The following is a 19,375-nucleotide window of genomic DNA, read 5'->3' as shown; positions in this document are numbered from 1 at the left end:
TGTACCTCCTCTACAACATTCATCCCTCAATCTGTCACAAGCTTGCCCCATCACCTACTTTTACCCAAATGGTTTTTTTGACAACGTTGCGCAATCAAGCTCCGCTCCTCTGTTTGATGGGTCCCCGCATTTCACAACGCGCTCTCCCGCCTTGAAACTTTGGGCTCAACATGCCGACCCGACACTTTCCTCGCCAGCTTGTAGGTCGATCTCATGCTTTGATCTAGTTGGGACTATCGGGTGTGGCTCATACGGGAAAGTACTACTTGGAAGTATCAGCAATGAATCTGCTGGTGGCAGTGGTCTTCGCGCTATCAAGGTTCTGAGGAAGCACGATATACATGAAGATGGCGTTGAGGAGGTCAAGAGAGAATTACGCGCTTTGCGCTGGATCGCTGATACGGTAAGGTATAACGATGCGACCCAACAGCCTCAGAATTCCGGCGTGTCGTTTCTCCAAAATATGATCGAAAGTTTCCAGAACGAAGAGTTTGTATTCATAGTCTTGGTCAGTCGCAGTTAGTACATACAATATGTGATCTTACAAGCGCCTCTTCTAGGAGTATCATCCTGTGTCTTTAGCCCATCCACTACTTGCTACTCGACTTCGGCTACATCCTTGTTCTACGTCTTCCGATGCAAATAACTCTATCTCAAAGTCAAAATCCCTTCCGGTCCCATTTTCTTCACTTTCTCTTGATCTACACTCAACATCTCGAACTAAGGACTGCATCATTCCATTCAAGAGTCTCCGTCTGGTCGCCGCTGAGCTAGTCCTAGGACTCATCTTTCTCCACCAAAGCGGCATCGTCCATCAAGACATTAAGCCGGCCAACATTATGATATCTTCAACCGGCCATGTCGTTATAGCAGATTTCGGTGCTTCTAATGCACTCCCTTTTTCTTTTAATTATGATTTTCCGGTCATGCCAGGTTCTCGAGTGCAGAAAATGTTTCATCCCATCGTATTAAATGCTCACGACCTTATTACGTTTACACCTCTCTATGCTGCCCCCGAATTAGTTTGTCGAAACAGAGCGGGCCTCATCATATACGATTCACGAGCGGATTGGTGGAGCTTTGGAGTGGTCTTGTATGAGCTTGCGACAGGAAGCGCACCGTTCACTATTCCTTCAGCGACTACGACGAAAGACGAAGTTCTACCTTCAGGCGATGGACGTCATCACAAGGAAACGAAGCGCAGAAACATAGGTGATTTCAGCTTGAGCTTCGGTGCAATGGAGAATCTTGTGGCCGCATTACAGTGTGACGAAGACGATCGAATTCATGACTTAGTGTTACAGTTACAATTATTCATACAAGCGGTGGGTGCTTCTTGTGTTTCACGATAATGATTCAGCTAACCAGCCATATGCAGCTCCTCGTCGAAAATGCTCATGAGCGTCTATCAGGGCAAGATGTGAAGGATCATCCATTTTTTGAGTCCATTTCGAATTCATGGAACGAAGTCGCTGCGCTGGAGCACCCTCCACTTCCTGGGCCCCCGACAACGTCTTTAGATCCCGATATCTCGCTGGGAATAGCTTTGTCCCCCAGGATTTGTAGTTCCACTTACGATGATAGATCTTTGGTTGCAAGTCTTTCCCAGTCAACAGGAAATGAAGGGAGAAGCCTTCACGAATGTAATCAACTGAATTCGCCCTCAAGTCTCAACATCACTTGGTCTGTACCCAGTGAAGGTCTCCTTGTGGACGATCCCATAGATAGTTCCCTCGTTGCCCCAGATCGTTCTTCCAACGACGAAAACACTGACATAGCGCACAATTTACGCGAAACGGTATCAACTTCTGTCAATACACTCGATGAAGAATCGTTTCTGTTCATTCATTCGGACGAAGAAGCAAATCAAGGGGGAGAGGAAGAGGAGGCGACAGAAGACGGCATGAGTAACCAAATCAGTCCATTACAATCGTTCCCGTCAACGGCGTCGCTTCATTTTGTGTTCCCAGCACCAGGGCAGGTCAATCAAGATCTAGGGCTTGATTCCGTCGAACACGAATCTCAACCCGTAATGAATGCGAATTCCGAAGCTGAGATGGGTGTCGACGATGACGAGGAAAACGCCGATGATGTAGAAGTATGGAATCCATGGAATCCAAGGCCATTCGATGGACTTTTAGACCCAACTGATTCCCTCCCGTCTGTACTCCCGAATCCCTACTCGCCTCGGCCGACCCTTGTCTACGGTCCAGAATCCGCCCATGAATTTCAGTCTCTACATGGCGTAGCTTCGCTCGATTCTCAATCTAAAACAGATTACCATGTGACTTCCGCAGAATCAGCGAAACCCTCCGTCACTGGAGACACTAGGAGGGAGACTGGAGATGAAAGTATTCCCACCGGCGATACATCTACTCCTGGTAGAAATATGGACAACCACGGCACAGAGAATTCGAGACTCAAATCCAACACTATCGATATTACTTCTGTCTCGTCTCTTGCGGTAAAGGAAGTTAGAGAGGGTGAAGATATTCTGTTCTTTAGCGCAAATATACAACCCCGACGAAAATCAATATCAATCCCTTTGGACAAGAAGACGAGAGGAAAACGTTCTTTCTCTCGATTTTCTCTATCTGTCCGACTACCGAATCACAAATTCACCGAACATTCGAGTGTCAATACTACTATAAACTCCCCTCGTTCAGTCGTCGAGGGAGGAAATCCGTTCGAATGCCCTCTAATCGACACTAGGAGCAATGCACGCAAGAAGCGCTTCTCCTTTCCTGCCTCGTTTTCTGGTTCTGAATCCAAGGGGGAGAAGGGGCAGAAGGAGGAGACAAAGCGGCAGGAACAGTGCAGTATCAGCGCTACTAATAACTCAAGAAGACGATTTTCTGCCCCACTCTCTTTCCCATCTCGAGGTCCTCCCAGCTCCTTCGACGCAACCAAAGTTAAACTCAGGCAAAAATCACACATCCTATCAGGCATGAGCTCAAGATCACAAAATGTTCCAACAAATGAAAAGCCAGCATCAAATCCGGCTTTATCTCCTGCCCAGTTTCCTAGGGCCACTGGCGGTGGTGGTGGCGGCATCAGTGTTCTACCTTTTCCCGCGCACGAATTGGATCGTATGCGAATTGAGTATCAGAACCGTCGAGCTACGGATCCAATTCCTATGCCCTGCACGCCACGAATTCGGAGTGTCAATGGATATGCACACACAGCGACACTCGGTCGCTCAACGGGGACGAGAATGATGGCTCAAGCACAGGCTTTGGCTTTGCAGCGCGGACATCACAGCGAGCAAGGTGCTCGTCGTGCTCCAAGTGTAGCTTCCCGAGCTAAGCACGGCCACACCCACAGTCAAAGCAGTCACAACAGTACAGGAACTGGGAACTTGAGTCCCTTTTTGCAGAACGAGCTGACGATGGCAGTTTTGGGTGCGATGGAAAGTAAGGGTAGTGAGAGTCGGGACTTCACGACAATGAACACGATCAGGAGTGGAACATGTAGGTCGAAAGCACGAACGGGGATTAGTGCTTCAGTCCGTGCTCAGTCTTTGCGTCAAGGACAGGAAGCTGTTTCCACAGAATGGCGTCTCGAACAGAATCGTGAACCAGCCACGTCGGGACTCGCCGCAATTCCAGCGACGTTGCCCCGAAAGGAGCGAGCATCTTGGGCTGGTATGGTCCGCACCATTTCACGTAATCACGATAGACAGCTCGAGCAAAGCACAAAGGCGAAGCCGATACACTCCACTCCGAGACTTGCAAGTGTGCGTAAAGGAAAGCTGGGAGAAGCTGGAAATCTGGAGGAATTGGGAAGTGGTGTTTGCTCTGCCGGAGAGGGGAAAGTTGGATCAGCGTTCGAGGATCCTTGCCATCGTCTCTCAATCTCACACAACCAGCCTGACAGTGAGCACTCTCATCATGGCAGCCAAATACCGTATAAACGAGCTGAGAGCAATAGAATGGAGAAGTCCAGGGTCGATGACGCTACCAGACAACGTTCATTGGGCAGTCGTCTGTGGAAAAAATTGAAGCAGATTGTATTTCTTTGAATCAAGGACTAATCTCCATCTTCATTTCCGTTCTTCTTCATTCACGTATTAAAGAAGCGTATGTTAACAGTATTCTGTGTCGGTCAAGAAATTGTGTAGCATTGTATAGCAACGAGTATGATTTATCTACTATACCTAAATCCTGAATACATTCCTCCTGTCTTCGTAGACTATGGATCGCCTATGATGCAGAAAATAGATCAGTAAAATTCTCTAAGGACAGCGCAAATCCAAGAAAAACAGAAGGTCAGTATTGCAGAAAGGTCATCAACTGGATAAAACCATATGACTGTTGAGCTTGATATGTGATTTTTTATTCATCAGAGGAAAGAGAAAATAAAAAGAATAAGCAAGGAGTAGAAATACACACCGAATACGTGAACTTGCTGGAAGTGCAAAGTTTTGCAGATCAATGTTGACGTTGAAGGTTAAAAGAAAAACCAGGGAAAATTAGGTTTTTATAGCTATGGTTAAAGCTGCCGAAATGGCTACACCGGCTGGCATACTGACTGACTCAAATGACATCCACCATAACCACCGCTCATTCGGCCTCATCGCCTGCGAAATCCAAGAAGGATAGGGTTCGCGGAGAGAAGGGAAAGGATAAAGAACGAAAAGATAAAATTCCTCAGCATGAGGAAAGGTTGAAGACAATCGTCCGAAAGCTTCCTCCCAATCTACCAGAAGAGATCTTTTGGCAGAGTGTACAAACTTGGGTAACAGACGAGACTGTCTCGTGGAAGATATACTACCCAGGAAAATTTCGACGTCGGTAAGTCAGTGTGATTTCTAATCGTGTATGAGATTAAACAATAGCCAGGTTGAATAAAGAGAACGTACCTTCGCGCGCGTACATCCTCTTCAAAAATGAAGAACAATTGGCCCTTTTTAGCAAAGAGTACGATGGACACTTGTTCAGGGATAAATCAGGCAGGTTTGCTTCATAGCTTTCAAGAAGACCTGTCTCATCGTTCGCAGGAAACGAAGCGCATGCTGTCGTGGAATTTGCGCCGTATCAGAAGGTACCGCCCGAAAAGAAGAAGTTAGATCCTCGCAATGGAACGATTGAGAAAGGCAGGTGTTGCCCCTCTAGCTAACGAGTACCAATCTCATCACCGTTGCAGACGAGAACTATATCTCATTCATTGAATCCCTGACTGCATCTGCGAACCGCGAACCTGTATCTATTGAAACACTCAGTGCGTTACAATGTGCATTATGTTCCTCGAATTTCGCTCACACTGAGATACGCAGTCGCGTCTACTCAACCAGTCCCGCAACCCAAGACAACACCACTTCTTGAAGCACTAAAGGCGGAGAAGAACGCTATCAAAGAGAAAGCTGCGGTCAAAGAAAAAGTGGCCATCATGCGGAACGCGGCCCTTGAGGCCAGTCGAAAAGAAGATGCAGGCAAGAAGAAAGGTGGAAAGACAGGCATCGATCCTTCGGCATCATCATCTGCCCCTCCTCCTTCGAGTAAGAAGGCTCTTAACAAGAAAGCTGTGTCGAATGCCAATAACACATCCACTCCCACAGCAGGCGGTCCTGCTGCCAAGTCTGGTGGTCCGCCTTCTAAATCCTCTAAAGCCTCACGACAACAATTATCCCAGCCCCAAACCCGCACTCAACCTTCGGTCCAACCTCCAACCAAATTACTAACACATAATCCACCAGTAGCACCTTCAAATCCCGAATCTCAATCCAAAACGGACCCATCTTCCTCGACTGCTCCGACCCCTGCTCCTCGTCGTGTTCGTCCCATGCTAGGTTTGGCTTCTCGTCAGTTCGAAGCCGCTTTGAGTGGGGCCGGTGTTAACGCAGCAGAACGAAAGTCCCGCAAAGAGCGAGAGAAAGAACGAGAAGCAGCCGCGGTGAACAAGGATAAAGAACACGGTCCTCAAGAACAAGCACTTGCATTAGTAATTGGGAAAGATGCACCGTCCATTTCCACTAATATCCCAACTACCAATACGAACAACACGCTCGTTTCCTCAGGCTCAAAACCTCCCTCTCCAAAACGTGATCGCGGTGGTTCCAAACGTAAAAACAGCGTTAGCAGCAATAGTGGGACCCCGATAGCTACTACTCCCAAGGTGCCCAGCATACTGCAGCGTGCTGTAATAGCAGATGTTTCGACTGGGTCAATACCACCAGTAATACCGCCACGTGGAGGTGATGAATCTGTGTCAGGACCAAGTCCTTCTGTTGAAGCTGGCTCTGGCATCCGTGGTGGAAGGCGGGGTCGAGGTCGTGGGGCACGCGGCGCTTTAAATTCCACTACTCCTGCGCGATCTGGCTGAAGGTCCGCAACTCGGGCCTGCCACTAATCATCAGCCAACTCCGAGCTGCTCAAGGCACTTTCTCCGTTCTCAGCGCTATGTGCTCAGATTCACATTATGATTTTTTGCAAAGATCGTCGATGTCGCTAAATGTTGTATATGTATGTGATTGTGATTGTTCGAGCACGGTTCAAGTCCACATGTAAACCAGATGTAAACCGGGCTTTTTCATCTACGCTGCTCGTGATGCCATACCCAGCGCTTACTTGATAACTTATAAGTTACCATGCATGATCATGACAGCCACCATATAGTTTTCATATCATCTTATAAAGCCTTTCATCTCGATCACGCTAGGACCATCAGCGCGAGGTAAAGAAGGAAAAAAAAACCCCAAAGCAGCCGTTCTGGGGTTGCATATTTCTGGAAAACATATACGCATCCTTGATCCATTCCGTTTTGATCTACCACCGCCATGTCTTCACCTCAGAAACGAGTCTTATGTCTTCACGGGTGAGCAGAGGTTGCCTTCGTCTTCGGGGCAATAATTTCTTATAGTAGGATGTTTCAAGGTATTCACAGAACGCGAGCATGTTTTCTAAGAAGGTCCTTAGTACAACCTAAAACGGTGCTTGGTCAAATAATCTGACTGCGGTGGTGTCTAGCTCGCAGCTCTTCGTCAACAACTTCCTGAAGTGGAGCTAGGTACACCATCTTTTTCACCCCAATCCATTCAATTGACACACTTCTGATCCTCAGTCTTCATCGATGCACTACATGTCCTACAGCCGGTCGATCTGCCTGCACCATCCCAGATGGGATACTTTTCCGGATTTGATTCAGAACCGCCGTCGAAAGAGCCTCAACGTGGGTGGTGGAAAACACAGAACGTGCAAAGTATTGCTGCAGGATTAGAAGTTACGCTTGCACAGCTAAAGGACGTGTTGAAGGAGCAAGGAGTCTTCAATGTAAGTATTTGCAGTCACATCGCTTGTCCCACGTATTCAGGATCCGAACGACCTTTTCAGGGTGTATTAGGCTTCAGGTACAGGAATGCGTCATACATCAAGTTCTCACAGAATTAAACCTTCAAATTTTAACAGTCAAGGAGCTGTTCTAGCTGCCCTCCTTTCTGGTCTTGTACGTCGCCCCTTATATGCCTCTTGAAATGCGCCTCAATACTCGTAATCCAAATTCACACAGCTTGAGAAACCAGAAACGTACCCTTTGTTCCTCGAAGACGGCAAAGCAGTACATCCACCATTGTTCGTATCCGCTTGCTCTCTAGCTGGGACCAGGCTCATGCTCATACTTTTTTGTTTCTTAGTGAATTCTGTATCTCTGTCGCGGGATACAAACCTCTCGACCCATTGGGTGCCAAGTTGCTCACGCCAAACTTCAAAACGCCTACATTGCATGTAATAGGCCACAACGACATCATCGTCACTCCAGAACGGTCTCAATCACTAATTGATGCGTCGTTGAATGGGCGCGTAGAATTCCATGACGGAGGTACGTGTTCTTATCCCAGTTGTCGCCTAATACACTTGAAATACTCGGGCATTAACTGAAAACAAATCACTCTGCAGGTCACTTTGTGCCATCTAAGACTGCTTGGCGGAAATTTCTTGCTGAGTACATACGAAACCCGAGTGCCAATACTCCTGGACCGAATGGCATAAAACCAACGAGCAATGACCGCACGCCTATCTCTGAGCCTGTCACGCCCATTTTGGAATGATTTGAATCCTAGTAGTAACCCACATCGGTACAATCTTTATGAATCATTGTTAGCGGGTCCTGTATGAGCTCTTGTGGATAGATAGCTCTCTTAGACAAATGTAGAATACTTTTGAGGTCTAACCGGGCGTGATTTTTACCTTGAGACGCTTGGACATGTTCGTTCATAATAATTAGCGCCAAATTAGCGCTCCATGAGAGCAACCTCATAGCGCTACTGTAATAAGCTCTATCAGAACCCTCGTAATTTCCGTGCGAGCTTGGTATTAGCCCAGCATCTATTACACTAAGCCACATATACCTTCTTATGACATGGCTTCCAAAGCACGAAATACTTCCCGACGCTCAAGAGCAGCTCAAGCTTGCATAACCTGCAGAAAAAACAAAGGTCCCTGCCTTCTTTTGGGAATTTACTATCCTTCAATTCCTCTAACCGATTTCTATCAGCCCGATGCGAACTACTGGACGATTTGAAGACTTCCGAGATCCTTCGCTGCCACCGGTGCAAGACGCTTGATTTGCGATGTTCGTACCAGGACGCTGACAGGCAATCTCTGCGCCTAGGGCGCAAACCCGGCATTTCGCAAGCCTGGGAGCAGCTCGTTGATTTCACTGATGTCAAAGCTATTCCTCAATCAAGTCCTTCGACCACGACACCCACTACTACATCTCTAATCACAGGATCCCAATCTTCCGAAGAATCTACACCAATTCCAACTACATCGACGGCTTTAGATCTCAAAGTATTGCCACAATCAATATGGAAATATCGGCTGGTCGACTTTGGTCAGTGGAGGTATTGTGGCACCGACGTTGACGACGACCACTATGATTGGTCAACTCCCATGTCCGCCGTACATCAAATTTCTGCCCAGCATCAAGCTCAGCTTTATAATCGACCTCGAATGAAATCAGAAGGACAAAGTCAATTTCAATCTCAAGTCGAGCTTTTGGAAGATATACTTGAAGAGTCACAAATCAAAGAGCTTCTACAATTGTGCGTCCTCCATTCTCTATGTTGCTGCTCGAATTGATTTTCTTTGCAGGTTCGATGAGAGCTTTTCACCATGGTTAGGCTTCTCACTTATTCATTCCGACTCGTTCCCGTTGCTCGACCTCGTGTGCTGTACCATCTCCTCAAGAAAACTACCATCATTATCATCCGTTCCCTTCGTCGTTGACCGTCTTATTTGTGCCACTGAACGTGCTGTTTCTCAGATTGTTCTTCGCCCGCCTGCGGAATATGTGCGAGAATGTATCCAAGCTTTGATTCTGATCGCTCTATGGGAACCATTATCGGATTCAAATGAACCAGAGGAAGGATGGAGAGATCCACACCTGCTCTTGAGCTGTGCGCTCAGTTTGGCGACCAAAATCAGACTAAATGAAGCTCCCGAAAAGTTTTCGACGTTGAAGATAATGAGAGAACAGGGCTTAGAGGTCGATCCTTTACAGTTGGCTAGTGCTGCGGATCTTGCTAGGCTTGTATGCGGACTTTGCATTAATTCAGAACGATTCGACTAATGTTTATCTTATATAGTGGGTCTCTCTTACAAATGCTGAATTGCTGTGAGCTTTCAAATTCGTCATACCTCTCATTTCTAAAGTCTCTGATGCTCAGGTCGTGCATCGGAACCTACAGGACACCATTTTCTGAAAGGCAGAAGACATACCTCAAATGTTTTCCCCGTAGTCCAAGTCACTTTAGCCCGTCTACCTTAGCTGACAATACCGAAGCTATGGATGTTCGACTCCGACTTCTTGCAGAAACCCTTAGCGCGACTGAGGAGGGCCTTTCCGTGCGGTTGAACGCGATGGAAGAATTCGAATCATGGCACCACGCAATGACAGGCGCATTTCAAAGAATCGATAATTGTACGAGAATTTTGTTGCCTTTGAGAGGTGGGCTTAATACTATAGTTGTCTTTACGCAGTAACTTGACGCAATACTTTAGTTATGTTTGGCTTGGACCATACGCTGTTCTATCGCGTGCAAGCTATCGTAACACGATGCTGCCGCCTTCTCGTCATCCACAATCCCGTCAATGCTGCACGTAGACTTTCAATTTACTACGGTCATGGAGCTCTGGAGTCCAGATCTTATTCAAATATCTTCGCAGAGGTATTCACGCCCTGGGGAAAAGAAGCCTTGCTGATCTCTGAAGAAATATTCGTCTCATTCCAGGAGCTTCTCGAAAGGATCGATCGTGACGAAAGTTATGTCCAATTTCTTGCTTCTACACCAGACTACTTCTTCCATTTGATCCAACTTGCTGGTGTTTTCCTCATTTCCTTCAAATTCATGGTGTTCAATGCTCGGAGATGTGTGTTACCTGGGTCAAGCGACTTGTTGCTCGAGAGCATCATCCAACGCTTGAAGTTGCTACAGGTGCCCAGAAAGCATCCCGCATTAACATGTGCTGACCTACTCAGAGGTCTGTTGGAGTTGTGGATGCATAGGGAGGAGCTGTTGCCTTCAGTGCAGTCGCAGCCGCAGCAACACCAGCAGATCCCTGCAAGATCGAATAGAGTTGACAGCCTTGTTCAAGGCCAACTCAGGCATACGGTCGAGGGGCATGGTCGAGAACAACTAGGGGATAAGGAGCCCGAGGTCACAAGCGTAAATGAACCCCCCAACGCTACCGCGATCGCCGCTTCGCCGACAGAGTACCTGTCTGCCTCATCCATCAGTGCGAGGGAAATTCGCCAACTCTCTCAGAACGTCATGATGCAAACAGATTTGGATCTCAGTTCGATGTGTTCGTCAATGCCCAATGCCATCACTGTGGGAATGATCGATAACCCTCAAGTCGGCGACGAGTTTTCCGATATCTTTCAAGACGTTCAATTTTGGCAAAATTTATCTATGCATCAACCGATGTCGGGACAATAACAATAACATAGTATGCCCCAATTTCATTAATTGCGCTTCGAGTGCTTGTTGGATCCTGAGCACTCTCCTCGTGTAGATCGCGTTTGACCTGAATATAGATAGTCTAGTCGTTGTATGTAGGTGAGTTTTCATCGTGTCTTGTATCTACTCTGTGGCATTGCTATGCAGAATGTCGCATGAGGTCTACATGAGGACTCGATGACAGAAAAGAACAAGATCTGGGCTTTTTTTTAATTATTAGAGTGCATTCTCGTTACAATGTATCGTACATTTACGCAACAAACTTGCCCATCGTCTATTCCGCCTACAACCATGCTTTCCTCGTCTTCTTCTTCGCGAGTCTTAGCGCAAGTTACGGTCAAACTATATCATGCGAAATTTAGCGGGATGGAATACGATTGGCAGTATTTCAATCAGCGGGGCACTATTCAGTTCTGTCTGAATAACTCTGAAGCCGACGCCGAGCTTTTTACCACAGAGGAGAGCGCCAGTCCTAAGCTTATTCAGGCTAATTACTGGTTTCGCCTCCGAGATGAATTGTCAGGAAAGATTTTATGGACCTTTTCGATACCAGAGGAATGTATATATCACATCGAAAAACCCTTTTTTCATATCTTCAACGGTAGGGTAAGTATAATTTTTTGGTTTTGCTTGACTATTGCCGAACATTACTTCTAGAGCAGGATGTGGGGATTCCTATTCGATAGAGATGAAGATGGATATATTTTCGGGCAGAGTGTGCAGACGCATTTACCTACACAAGACTCGCAAATGAAAGGTACTCCTCCTTGTTTTCTGTCTTTTTTTAATCCACCCTGCTCATCACGCTTTTGCAGTTCGCAAATCACCTTCCAAATATTCTGGACGTGCACCAAGTGTTCGTTCTGAAAGATCTGCGATATCCAGATTTGAAAATTTTGGATTTTCAAATGCAAGCGCTGCCACTTTGGCTCCACAAGTGTCGCCTGAACACAAACCTCGACTACCAATGATGGGACTTTCTACATCCATTATCTCACTTCCCCAAACCAATTCTTTTTTGCACATCGGACACATCGGACTTAGCAGAGACGGTGTAATCGAGTGCTCAGAAGGGATAAACCCTTCGTGGTCGAAGGTAATAACAGAGCTGCAGACTCACGCCAGTCTCGTACCAGAAGCGCTCAAGCGCAAGGAGTTTTTCAATAATCTTAGGTCGGGAATAAAGAGACTCGGGCCTGCGACTGTGCGCTCAGGTCGTTCGTGAACAAATGTAGTATGCAAGTAGGATAGGCTGATTTGACACCAAGTTTGGCTGTATTATAAAATATGCGAGATGTGGTATAAAACATAAGGAGAAATCTCTTCGACGCAGAGAATTTCTCTGTTGCGGTTGTGAATGTGAATGCCTTGCATAAAAAAGGCGTTTCGTAGATGTTGTTAGAAGCGTGTCAAATCGCGTCCAAATATCCCTGGAAGATCAAAATAATGTCAAACCAATTGCACCTTCGAGAAAACCGAAACTTGCAATTAAGGAACCAATAAAAGGGGACTAAAATCCTAATACATTGAAATCAATATTTATTTTCCTTTTCACTCTGGCAGAAGATTTACTCACTTATTTCTGACACTCAAAGTCTGCGTAAAGTACGCCGATCTCCAAAGCAGCCAGGCAAGACGCCCCTTCTCTTTATTCAGCCCCGGTAGACCTCCCTCTTCCGGCCTGTCATAAATGGCTTTCCTACAATCATCTCAGGATTAATAATACATACAATGAAACTCTCGTGAAGACAAACTTACCAGTTACCTACATAAGCCAAAGTTCCTTGGTTATGGAATTCAAACGGCTTTTCATGGGGTTGATCTTTAATGATCTTGTTGAGCCTTTTGTAAAGGTATTTGGCCTGTTGATTGGCAACTAGAAAAACGATGTTGAATCTTTGAGGCAAGTGTCAGGAGTCTCCGAGACTACTACACAGACCTTGCGCGGTAGCAGGAAGAACGCCGGTTGCAATGGAGGCCGCATCGCCAATCACGTAGACGTCGGGATCAGGCGTACCATCAATTCTTAGGGCGTTCAGATGATCATCTGCGATGATACTTTTGAGCCAGACGGTGATCTAGGATTGTATCTTAGCTGCAACAATTGAGAACGCGAACCTCACCTTTGGCTTTTTTGGTGCTTCTTGAATTCAGTAATTGAAGCAATGAGAGGATTCGGGGAAAGACCCGTTGACCATACGAGTAAACCGTATGGGACTGTGTAGTCAATTAATCGACGCGAAGTCACTGAGATGGATAACCAAGGTACCTTCCCCTTGCTCTTTGATAAAAAGTTTGCCCTGGAGGTCACAAAGTTTCAATAAGTAATATCTGGCAATTCCAGTAAAACTTTTACCGATTCAACCTTATCAACGTGATGACTTGTCCAAATACTGATACCTTCTCTACGGAAACTTTTTTCGGCATATCTGTTAAATGGAGCAAATCAATAAATAGGTCACTGATTTTGGTCATCCCACTCAGTTTCACTTACTGCACAAGATTACTGTCGAACATTCCCAAGATGCTTGGCGCGACGTCGTAGAGGTTGATTCGAGCCATTTTAGCTAAAGAGGGATAGTGCTCCCAAATTTCGGCGTGCAATAAATCATGCAGTTCTGCAGCAAATTCCACTCCAGTCGGCCCTGCTCCTACTATAACAAAGTTCAATAACTGTCGACGTTCCGTATCGGAGAGAGTTGGCTGATTAGCCTGTTCAAAACCTGGGACGGTATCAAGTATATAAGCGTGATATAATCGAAACCAAAAAAAACAGGTTTTACACTCCAAAATTCGGCTTCGAATTGCTCGCGCGTCGCGTACATCCTTCAAGAAGTGTGCGTGTTCTTTAACACCTGGAATGTTAAAAGCTACGCGAAACCCGAAAGATTAAACATTGACATGGAAGTGGGTATTTTTGCTTACTTTGTGAATATGCACCCACAGCAATGACAAGTTTATCGTATTTTAGGGGGAAGGATAACCCGCTCCTTGGACTAGTGGTCGATATCTGGTGGTCGTAGGTGGTGTCACTAGGAGACGCGACGTGACTTGGTTTTGTTGCAGGCATCTTCAATTTGGTTTCAGAATTATTCATACCTGATGAGAGGTCTCAAGACGTACACACTGTAACACCTTATTTCTAAAATCTGTTTGGCCGCGGCAGGTTACATTGTGCTCGTACACAGAATCCAGTTTGGGTCAACGTACCTATGCTGTCACACCACGCTTGATAGATGCCCTAGCGATTCCACGAAAATTCAGCAACAAGTACACAGATGAAATTCTACACGTACAGCAGCTGGAGAGTATCTGCGAACCTACGCAGTTGGTTTAGTCAAATTCCTTCAACTGGCATCACAATCCTCACGGGTTCAATTGCGCAACGGAATTCGAGTGTCCCGACTGCACAACTAGCTAGCAGGGGCGTAAAATTGAAGTAATTATTCGGGGATACCAGGACCACATCTGAAGCCTTGATTAGGATGCGCTACCCGTTCAGGAGAAATTCAACATACCCCATCTTTTCTTATCCACTCCGCGAAGCACCTCGTATCCTCCCCACCCAGACCCAAGGATTACCAGACGCTGCTTCTCTCGACGGCAGCTCGAAGAGAAAGCACGTGGCCCTAGCTGGTGACGCAGTAGAGGCAGCCTAATCAACATGAAGAAGTAAGCAAAGAAGTCTGGATCGACACAAGAAAAGTTAAAGGATATATACGTTCCGTTCCGTTCGGCGGAATAAATCGGTGAGCAATGACATCATGTCGAAATCATGGTCGAGAGCTCATTTATGTATGTTCTTTTATGTTGCATCTATACATACTCCGATAGCTCAAGGTTCAATTCGAGGCCGGGTGTGAAGAGATTACATTTTGCTTATACATATACACATTAATAAGTACATCTATTTTAACTGTAAGAATAGGACCGCGCATGTAAAGAAATCAACGAAAAATCGTGGACGTACAAATGGTACATATAATCGTTTGTGAACGTAGACATCCAATGGAAGGAAAAGATAATCAAGAGTTTTGGGGGTAAGAATGAACCGCCTGTAGCATTTCGTCCACCATACCCATGAACGAAGTCCAATCTTCCTCAGCCCTATCCATGAAGATCAATCACCGTCGATTAATACTATATGAGAGAAAGACAAACTTACTTCGCGCTCGGGGAGACTAATGGTTCATTGTTCGGAGAAGCAACGACAGATTGATCCCAGACTCGATCGTTGTGCGTATGGTCGATAAGCGGCATATACGAAGTGAAAGTACTTTGGATCGATGGGTTGGAATTTGGTGATCTGATGCGACGACTATGACTATAGTATGAATCACTATCTTCAATGCCATCTTGCCATCCACTTGATTCCAGCTCTTCATAACTTCGGGAGCGCTTTAAAGAAGGTGCTCCGGAGGGCGAAGGAATTCCACTAGCAGATATCATGGTTGATAAAACATCACTAGAGGAAGATCAACACGGTAGCAGGCTTGTAAATATCCAAGACATACTAGAGACGCCCTGCTGACTCGTGCCTAAATAATCGGTGCTAAGGAGGGATACTGACTCAAATAAAGAAATTCAAACGAACCTGCGCTCATAGAGTGATAAATACTGCAAGCATGTATATACCTCGGCTGTCTCTTTCTGCTGGTCTGGCATCGAGTTCATCCACGTCCTCTTCCAAAGATTAATCAACAATATCACTCCGCACATAAACACTTGATGCTATAAGTCTCCAATCAAGTATGTGAATCGGACTGTGTAATGTTGAGACGCACTATCAAATTCGGGAGTAGGAAGCAATCGGAACGCTGATGCTGTACTTCGATAATGTGAAGATACGATCTTGCAGCATTAGCGCACATGGAAAGCGAAGAGAAATTCATATGTCCAGGCCGAAGCAAAGCTTTATGGTTTTGTATCTGGATTGGAGTCGGAAGGATGCAAATTATTTGGACCAGACGAAATTCTCACCAGAATTCTACTATGAGTATATTGAAGCATGAGAGATTGGTGGAAGAAAATCGTATCGGGGTTATGGGGATCCCACTGGACTGGATGTCTATGTCGGAATATTTCACGATGAGAAGCCGGAAGAACTTACGATGACTTGGCACGGTAGCAATCCAATTGTTGAGATATGCTGTTCGTCGTTGTAACATTTGTTCCGGAGTAAGATTTTCTGCATTACCCTTGTTAAAAAGGGTCAAACAGGGAACATAGTTACGTGTATTCAACACTTACTTTACGACGTGCGCGTGCAGAAGCGACTAACAGGGTGAGGAGGTGCCGCCAGTACGAAAGATAAGAAGGTTTGTCGGGGGGTTGTACGAAACGAAGTTCAGGATTATCATTGAACCAATAATCATCATCGCAATCCATAGGAAATTCAAGATCGAGCCTAAAAGGGACACAAAGATGAGTAGTCAATTTAAAATATGCAAACCAAGCTCATTACTGTTCAGGCATCATCTCTCTTATTCGACCGGTGAAAATGCCTCTGGAAAGATCAAAAACGGTGAGCACCCAATAAGCCCGTCTCCAGAGTTCGCATTCCACATTATCGCGATGCAATTGGTTTGACTGTCGCTGAATATTCGACATGACCTCCTGTGCTAGCTGTATACACGGCCTGCACATATCCCACGGCCATGAACCTTCTCCGTTGGATGCTGGAAACATGAAGAGCAGCGATAACTATCAACATCGAGCCAGTAAATACAGAAATGGACTCAGAAAACAACATCACGTACTGCATAGAGTTGTATCTCGAACAACGTCATGGGTTGCAGGTACGTCAATCGAAGAAACTGAATTTGTTTGAAATATTTCCATCCTGACGAGTGTTCTGATTGGGCGTTTTCGTACAAATTTCGAGGGTCACTGGAATGTCGTGAAGCATTGGCGCAGACAGCGAGGAGAGTCGCGCCGAACATTCGATTTCTTAAATGTAGCTTCTCTTGGAACACATGTATTTCGAACGTGGGCTGGTGGAAGAGAGGATAAAGGTAATGTAGTCGCGAGAAGTAAAGAGAAACAAGGTCTCGTAAAAGATCATCTTCTGGAAAGATGAACGACGGTTCTTCGTCGGCATTCCACTGAAGAAACAAAGGGATCGATAAATGTAGCTGGATCTCTCACTGAAAAACATCCTACCGGAGCCTGTTCCCAGAATTCTGGACGTTTCTGTAGAACTATGGTGTTGGTGTCTGCGCCGTACATCTCGTCGCGGATATCCAGTGCCGTTTGTAGTAGTTTCACTTGATTGAATTTAGACACACCACTGGAATCGAGCGAAAGGCCATGTATGCGGGTAGCTAAATATTCCATATCATTACGGCTGTCGCAACTTTCGATATCTTCGTGTAAAGCTTCATGAGATGTGGGTAATGACGAAGCTCTGGAGGTGGCGCTTAGAGGAGAAGGGGTCCTATAAAGCTTGTCGTCTAAAGTTCGTGCATAAGCTGCGAGATCTATCAGCATGTTACGAGTGGACTGAGGATCTGGCGGAAGGGCAAAGCTCTGAGGAGCAGCCAGTATAGTGTAGATAAGCGTTGCAATTTCAGACGGAGGTCGCCGTTTGGATCTAAGATTTTTTGCTGCTAAGTTGGACTGGCCATAGGGTTTTTTAATGTGCTCACCCGACTTTGGGACCGCGTTTCTGCAAAAGTTGCATAAGTGAGCCAGGGACAGGGAAAGGCTGGTTTCATCTCACACCTTCTTTTCTAAAGTATAGGTACAGTCTATCTGCAAGCTGATACAATTTGAACAGATCCCATTCGGCATTGATGTTCCGTCACCTGAGGCGGATCAATAAATTTAGCAGTGGTTGTTTTTCTGCTAGACCTCACATTTGACTAGAGAACAATTAGTTCCATGTTCTGTTATAGTCCAGAGCAAGCGATAATACCACGACGTCGACCACATTCAGTGCATGCTTGTGTGGCCCTCCGCTTCCGAGGCTGGACAGATTGAGTGGAGGTAGAAGAGGACTCGTTATCTGGCATCTTTCGACGGTCGAGAATAGAACAGAGTGAAGGATTCGCGGTTTACTTATAGAAGCTTTGTAATTTATTATTTGGGTATTCAAGCGCGTAGGCGGTGTTTCAGGGTCACGGGCTTGTAAGCGGTCGCATCTGATTTCAGACTCCGGATTTCGTGTCGATCTGGACCTGGATGTTTTACCGGTGCAGTCGGATTTCAATGTTCTTGCCACTGCTTGGCCTGTTTTTATTGATTCTTGATCTCGGATATTGGCTGGATATTGCATGTATGGTCACTTTGTGTTCTTGACCCTTGGGCTTACAACTTTGAATTAAACATGAAGGACGGAGATTGGGGTTCTACTCGGAGGAGGGGACTATCAACTGATCTCTATAAAGCAATATCTAAGTGTATCTAAGGCGTATCTATCTATCTATTCAAGTCATCAAAAAGGACGAAGGGAAAAGGCATGAAAAGGTGGTAGAGGGCCCTAGAGGCTCGAGCTCACAGGATATCAGGCACTCCGAAGCTATTGGATACGGCTGTAAAAATAATGAATAGCAAGTAACGTAGTCAACCAGATAAAACTTGTTTTTTTTGTTTGTTTTCGGAAATTGTGGGATTGTCTCGCCATCGGCTGCAGTCAGTACAGGTCAATCCTTACTACATAAGTGTCCGTACCTCAGTTTCTGTGCAGTTACCATCATGAAAAACGTATAAGAGCCCTGTGGAAACCTGATGGAAGTTGAAACCGGGATGAAACCATCCGAGCTGATCATTAAGCTCGACGAATAACATAACAGTTGTGCCATGGCATGCATGCATGTAGAGCTTGCAAAAATGGCTGTCTCAGAACTAGTAGTAGTAGGGACAATGCTTTAAGAATGAGGTTAATCAACAATGCTGAGTGGCATACTGTGTCCTGATGAAATGTGAGGGTATGTCTGGTGACGAGGACAGATGAGATAAAGATGTCGACAACCTGCAACATCAGCCAATATTTGATCCAACGGTATGTACACTTATGTACATATCCACAACCAGTCGATTGCCTTTGCAGTGATGGCAGTTTTGACGGACTGCAAGTATGTGTATATCTCTGGTGCTTCAGTGCCCATGAAGTGCCATCTAGTGCCGTTTATCGAAGGGTATGCTAGAGTATGCACAGAAAGATCTGAACCAGACCTGAACGTTAAACTAGTCTCCATTATCCGGTGCGCGCGTTTGAACGGTTGTCCACAGTTTGTTCTTGTGCATGATCGCTGTGTTACCATACATTTAGTACATAGTCTCCCACCACAAGCACCTTGGTTGAAGATTTCTTGCTACACCTTGAGCCTGCAGGCATTTGTTCCAACTTGTCGTATTGATCAAGAGAGTTTGAGATTACATGAGACTAGTACAAAAGACTCACTGTGAAGTCCAGCTTCG

General features: G+C 45.8%; 8 protein-coding genes across 8 annotated transcripts; 6 read left to right on the top strand and 2 right to left on the bottom strand.

Moving 5' to 3' along the window:
• Positions 1 to 764: 764 nt before the first annotated feature.
• Positions 765 to 1,112, top strand: C8R40DRAFT_1004958 (kinase-like domain-containing protein; the record flags this gene model as incomplete). Its single annotated transcript, XM_046222792.1, has 2 exons — positions 765 to 879; positions 943 to 1,112. Coding segments are annotated over 2 exons (285 nt in total), but the record flags the coding sequence as incomplete, so codon positions are not given.
• Positions 1,081 to 4,451, top strand: C8R40DRAFT_560296 (uncharacterized protein). The gene has a single exon (XM_046235463.1). The coding sequence runs from the start codon at positions 1,352 to 1,354 to the stop codon at positions 4,019 to 4,021; it is 2,670 nt and encodes an 889-aa protein (XP_046082607.1). The 5' UTR covers positions 1,081 to 1,351; the 3' UTR covers positions 4,022 to 4,451.
• An 88-nt stretch (positions 4,452 to 4,539) lies between these two features.
• On the top strand, positions 4,540 to 6,321 carry C8R40DRAFT_1162707 (Smg-4/UPF3 family-domain-containing protein; the record flags this gene model as incomplete). Its single annotated transcript, XM_046230269.1, has 8 exons — positions 4,540 to 4,793; positions 4,842 to 4,951; positions 5,000 to 5,095; positions 5,146 to 5,220; positions 5,276 to 5,379; positions 5,410 to 5,584; positions 5,609 to 5,767; positions 5,789 to 6,321. The coding sequence occupies 8 exons, from the start codon at positions 4,540 to 4,542 to the stop codon at positions 6,319 to 6,321; spliced, it is 1,506 nt and encodes a 501-aa protein (XP_046082606.1).
• Positions 6,322 to 6,608: 287 nt separating this feature from the next.
• On the top strand, positions 6,609 to 8,191 carry C8R40DRAFT_1122235 (FSH1-domain-containing protein). Its single transcript, XM_046228853.1, has 9 exons — positions 6,609 to 6,813; positions 6,873 to 6,906; positions 6,966 to 7,005; positions 7,060 to 7,268; positions 7,329 to 7,345; positions 7,404 to 7,440; positions 7,504 to 7,565; positions 7,628 to 7,812; positions 7,890 to 8,191. The coding sequence occupies exons 1-9, from the start codon at positions 6,776 to 6,778 to the stop codon at positions 8,039 to 8,041; spliced, it is 774 nt and encodes a 257-aa protein (XP_046082605.1). The 5' UTR covers positions 6,609 to 6,775; the 3' UTR covers positions 8,042 to 8,191.
• A 562-nt stretch (positions 8,192 to 8,753) lies between these two features.
• On the top strand, positions 8,754 to 11,062 carry C8R40DRAFT_560216 (uncharacterized protein). The gene is made up of 6 exons (XM_046235462.1): positions 8,754 to 9,037; positions 9,087 to 9,525; positions 9,581 to 9,609; positions 9,683 to 9,942; positions 9,996 to 10,162; positions 10,226 to 11,062. The coding sequence occupies exons 1-6, from the start codon at positions 8,886 to 8,888 to the stop codon at positions 10,931 to 10,933; spliced, it is 1,755 nt and encodes a 584-aa protein (XP_046082604.1). The 5' UTR covers positions 8,754 to 8,885; the 3' UTR covers positions 10,934 to 11,062.
• A 183-nt stretch (positions 11,063 to 11,245) lies between these two features.
• Positions 11,246 to 12,179, top strand: C8R40DRAFT_1072537 (uncharacterized protein; the record flags this gene model as incomplete). The annotated part of the gene is made up of 3 exons (XM_046226472.1): positions 11,246 to 11,560; positions 11,612 to 11,711; positions 11,770 to 12,179. 3 exons carry the CDS (start codon positions 11,246 to 11,248, stop codon positions 12,177 to 12,179), a joined length of 825 nt encoding a protein of 274 aa, XP_046082603.1.
• An 86-nt stretch (positions 12,180 to 12,265) lies between these two features.
• C8R40DRAFT_560088 (FAD/NAD-P-binding domain-containing protein) lies at positions 12,266 to 14,668 on the bottom strand. The gene is made up of 16 exons (XM_046235461.1): positions 14,473 to 14,668; positions 14,325 to 14,422; positions 14,251 to 14,274; positions 14,165 to 14,195; positions 14,078 to 14,103; positions 13,880 to 14,024; positions 13,738 to 13,824; positions 13,449 to 13,683; positions 13,311 to 13,383; positions 13,224 to 13,254; positions 13,078 to 13,171; positions 12,894 to 13,012; positions 12,713 to 12,830; positions 12,531 to 12,653; positions 12,441 to 12,472; positions 12,266 to 12,384 (listed from the first exon to the last, which is right to left on the bottom strand). Exons 1-16 carry the CDS (start codon positions 14,618 to 14,620, stop codon positions 12,353 to 12,355), a joined length of 1,416 nt encoding a protein of 471 aa, XP_046082602.1. The 5' UTR covers positions 14,621 to 14,668; the 3' UTR covers positions 12,266 to 12,352.
• Positions 14,669 to 14,794: 126 nt separating this feature from the next.
• On the bottom strand, positions 14,795 to 18,031 carry C8R40DRAFT_1122213 (uncharacterized protein). The gene is made up of 15 exons (XM_046228852.1): positions 17,871 to 18,031; positions 17,812 to 17,817; positions 17,678 to 17,760; positions 17,602 to 17,621; positions 17,117 to 17,546; positions 16,714 to 17,058; positions 16,419 to 16,657; positions 16,205 to 16,361; positions 16,065 to 16,152; positions 15,935 to 16,014; positions 15,739 to 15,882; positions 15,549 to 15,685; positions 15,469 to 15,492; positions 15,120 to 15,419; positions 14,795 to 15,061 (listed from the first exon to the last, which is right to left on the bottom strand). Exons 1-15 carry the CDS (start codon positions 17,965 to 17,967, stop codon positions 14,980 to 14,982), a joined length of 2,232 nt encoding a protein of 743 aa, XP_046082601.1. The 5' UTR covers positions 17,968 to 18,031; the 3' UTR covers positions 14,795 to 14,979.
• Positions 18,032 to 19,375: the final 1,344 nt, after the last annotated feature.

This window comes from Lentinula edodes, assembly GCF_021015755.1.
Source record: "Lentinula edodes strain Le(Bin) 0899 ss11 chromosome Unknown C8R40scaffold_37, whole genome shotgun sequence".
Lineage (NCBI taxonomy): Eukaryota > Fungi > Basidiomycota > Agaricomycetes > Agaricales > Omphalotaceae > Lentinula > Lentinula edodes.
This window is presented reverse-complemented; position numbering and strand designations above follow the sequence as displayed.

Coding starts and splice junctions, on each gene's coding strand:
- C8R40DRAFT_560296 (XM_046235463.1), top strand. CDS start 1,352: ATGATTCAGCTAACCAGCCATATGCAGCTCCTCGTCGAAAATGCTCAT.
- C8R40DRAFT_1122235 (XM_046228853.1), top strand. CDS start 6,776: ATGTCTTCACCTCAGAAACGAGTCTTATGTCTTCACGG. Junction 7,006..7,059: donor ACTTCCTGAAGTGGAGCTAG/GTACACCATCTT, acceptor TCTGATCCTCAG/TCTTCATCGATGCACTACAT. Junction 7,441..7,503: donor CTGCCCTCCTTTCTGGTCTT/GTACGTCGCCCC, acceptor AAATTCACACAG/CTTGAGAAACCAGAAACGTA.
- C8R40DRAFT_560216 (XM_046235462.1), top strand. CDS start 8,886: ATGTCCGCCGTACATCAAATTTCTGCCCAGCATCAAGCTCAGCTTTAT. Junction 9,526..9,580: donor CTGCGGATCTTGCTAGGCTT/GTATGCGGACTT, acceptor TATCTTATATAG/TGGGTCTCTCTTACAAATGC. Junction 10,163..10,225: donor ATTCAAATATCTTCGCAGAG/GTATTCACGCCC, acceptor GTCTCATTCCAG/GAGCTTCTCGAAAGGATCGA.
- C8R40DRAFT_560088 (XM_046235461.1), bottom strand. CDS start 14,620: ATGTTGATTAGGCTGCCTCTACTGCGTCACCAGCTAGGGCCACGTGCT. Junction 13,255..13,310: donor ACGTTGATAAGGTTGAATCG/GTAAAAGTTTTA, acceptor TGTGACCTCCAG/GGCAAACTTTTTATCAAAGA. Junction 12,831..12,893: donor TCTTCCTGCTACCGCGCAAG/GTCTGTGTAGTA, acceptor TCGTTTTTCTAG/TTGCCAATCAACAGGCCAAA.
- C8R40DRAFT_1122213 (XM_046228852.1), bottom strand. CDS start 17,967: ATGCCAGATAACGAGTCCTCTTCTACCTCCACTCAATCTGTCCAGCCT. Junction 17,622..17,677: donor CCTATACTTTAGAAAAGAAG/GTGTGAGATGAA, acceptor CAACTTTTGCAG/AAACGCGGTCCCAAAGTCGG. Junction 17,547..17,601: donor AAACGCGGTCCCAAAGTCGG/GTGAGCACATTA, acceptor AAAAAATCTTAG/ATCCAAACGGCGACCTCCGT.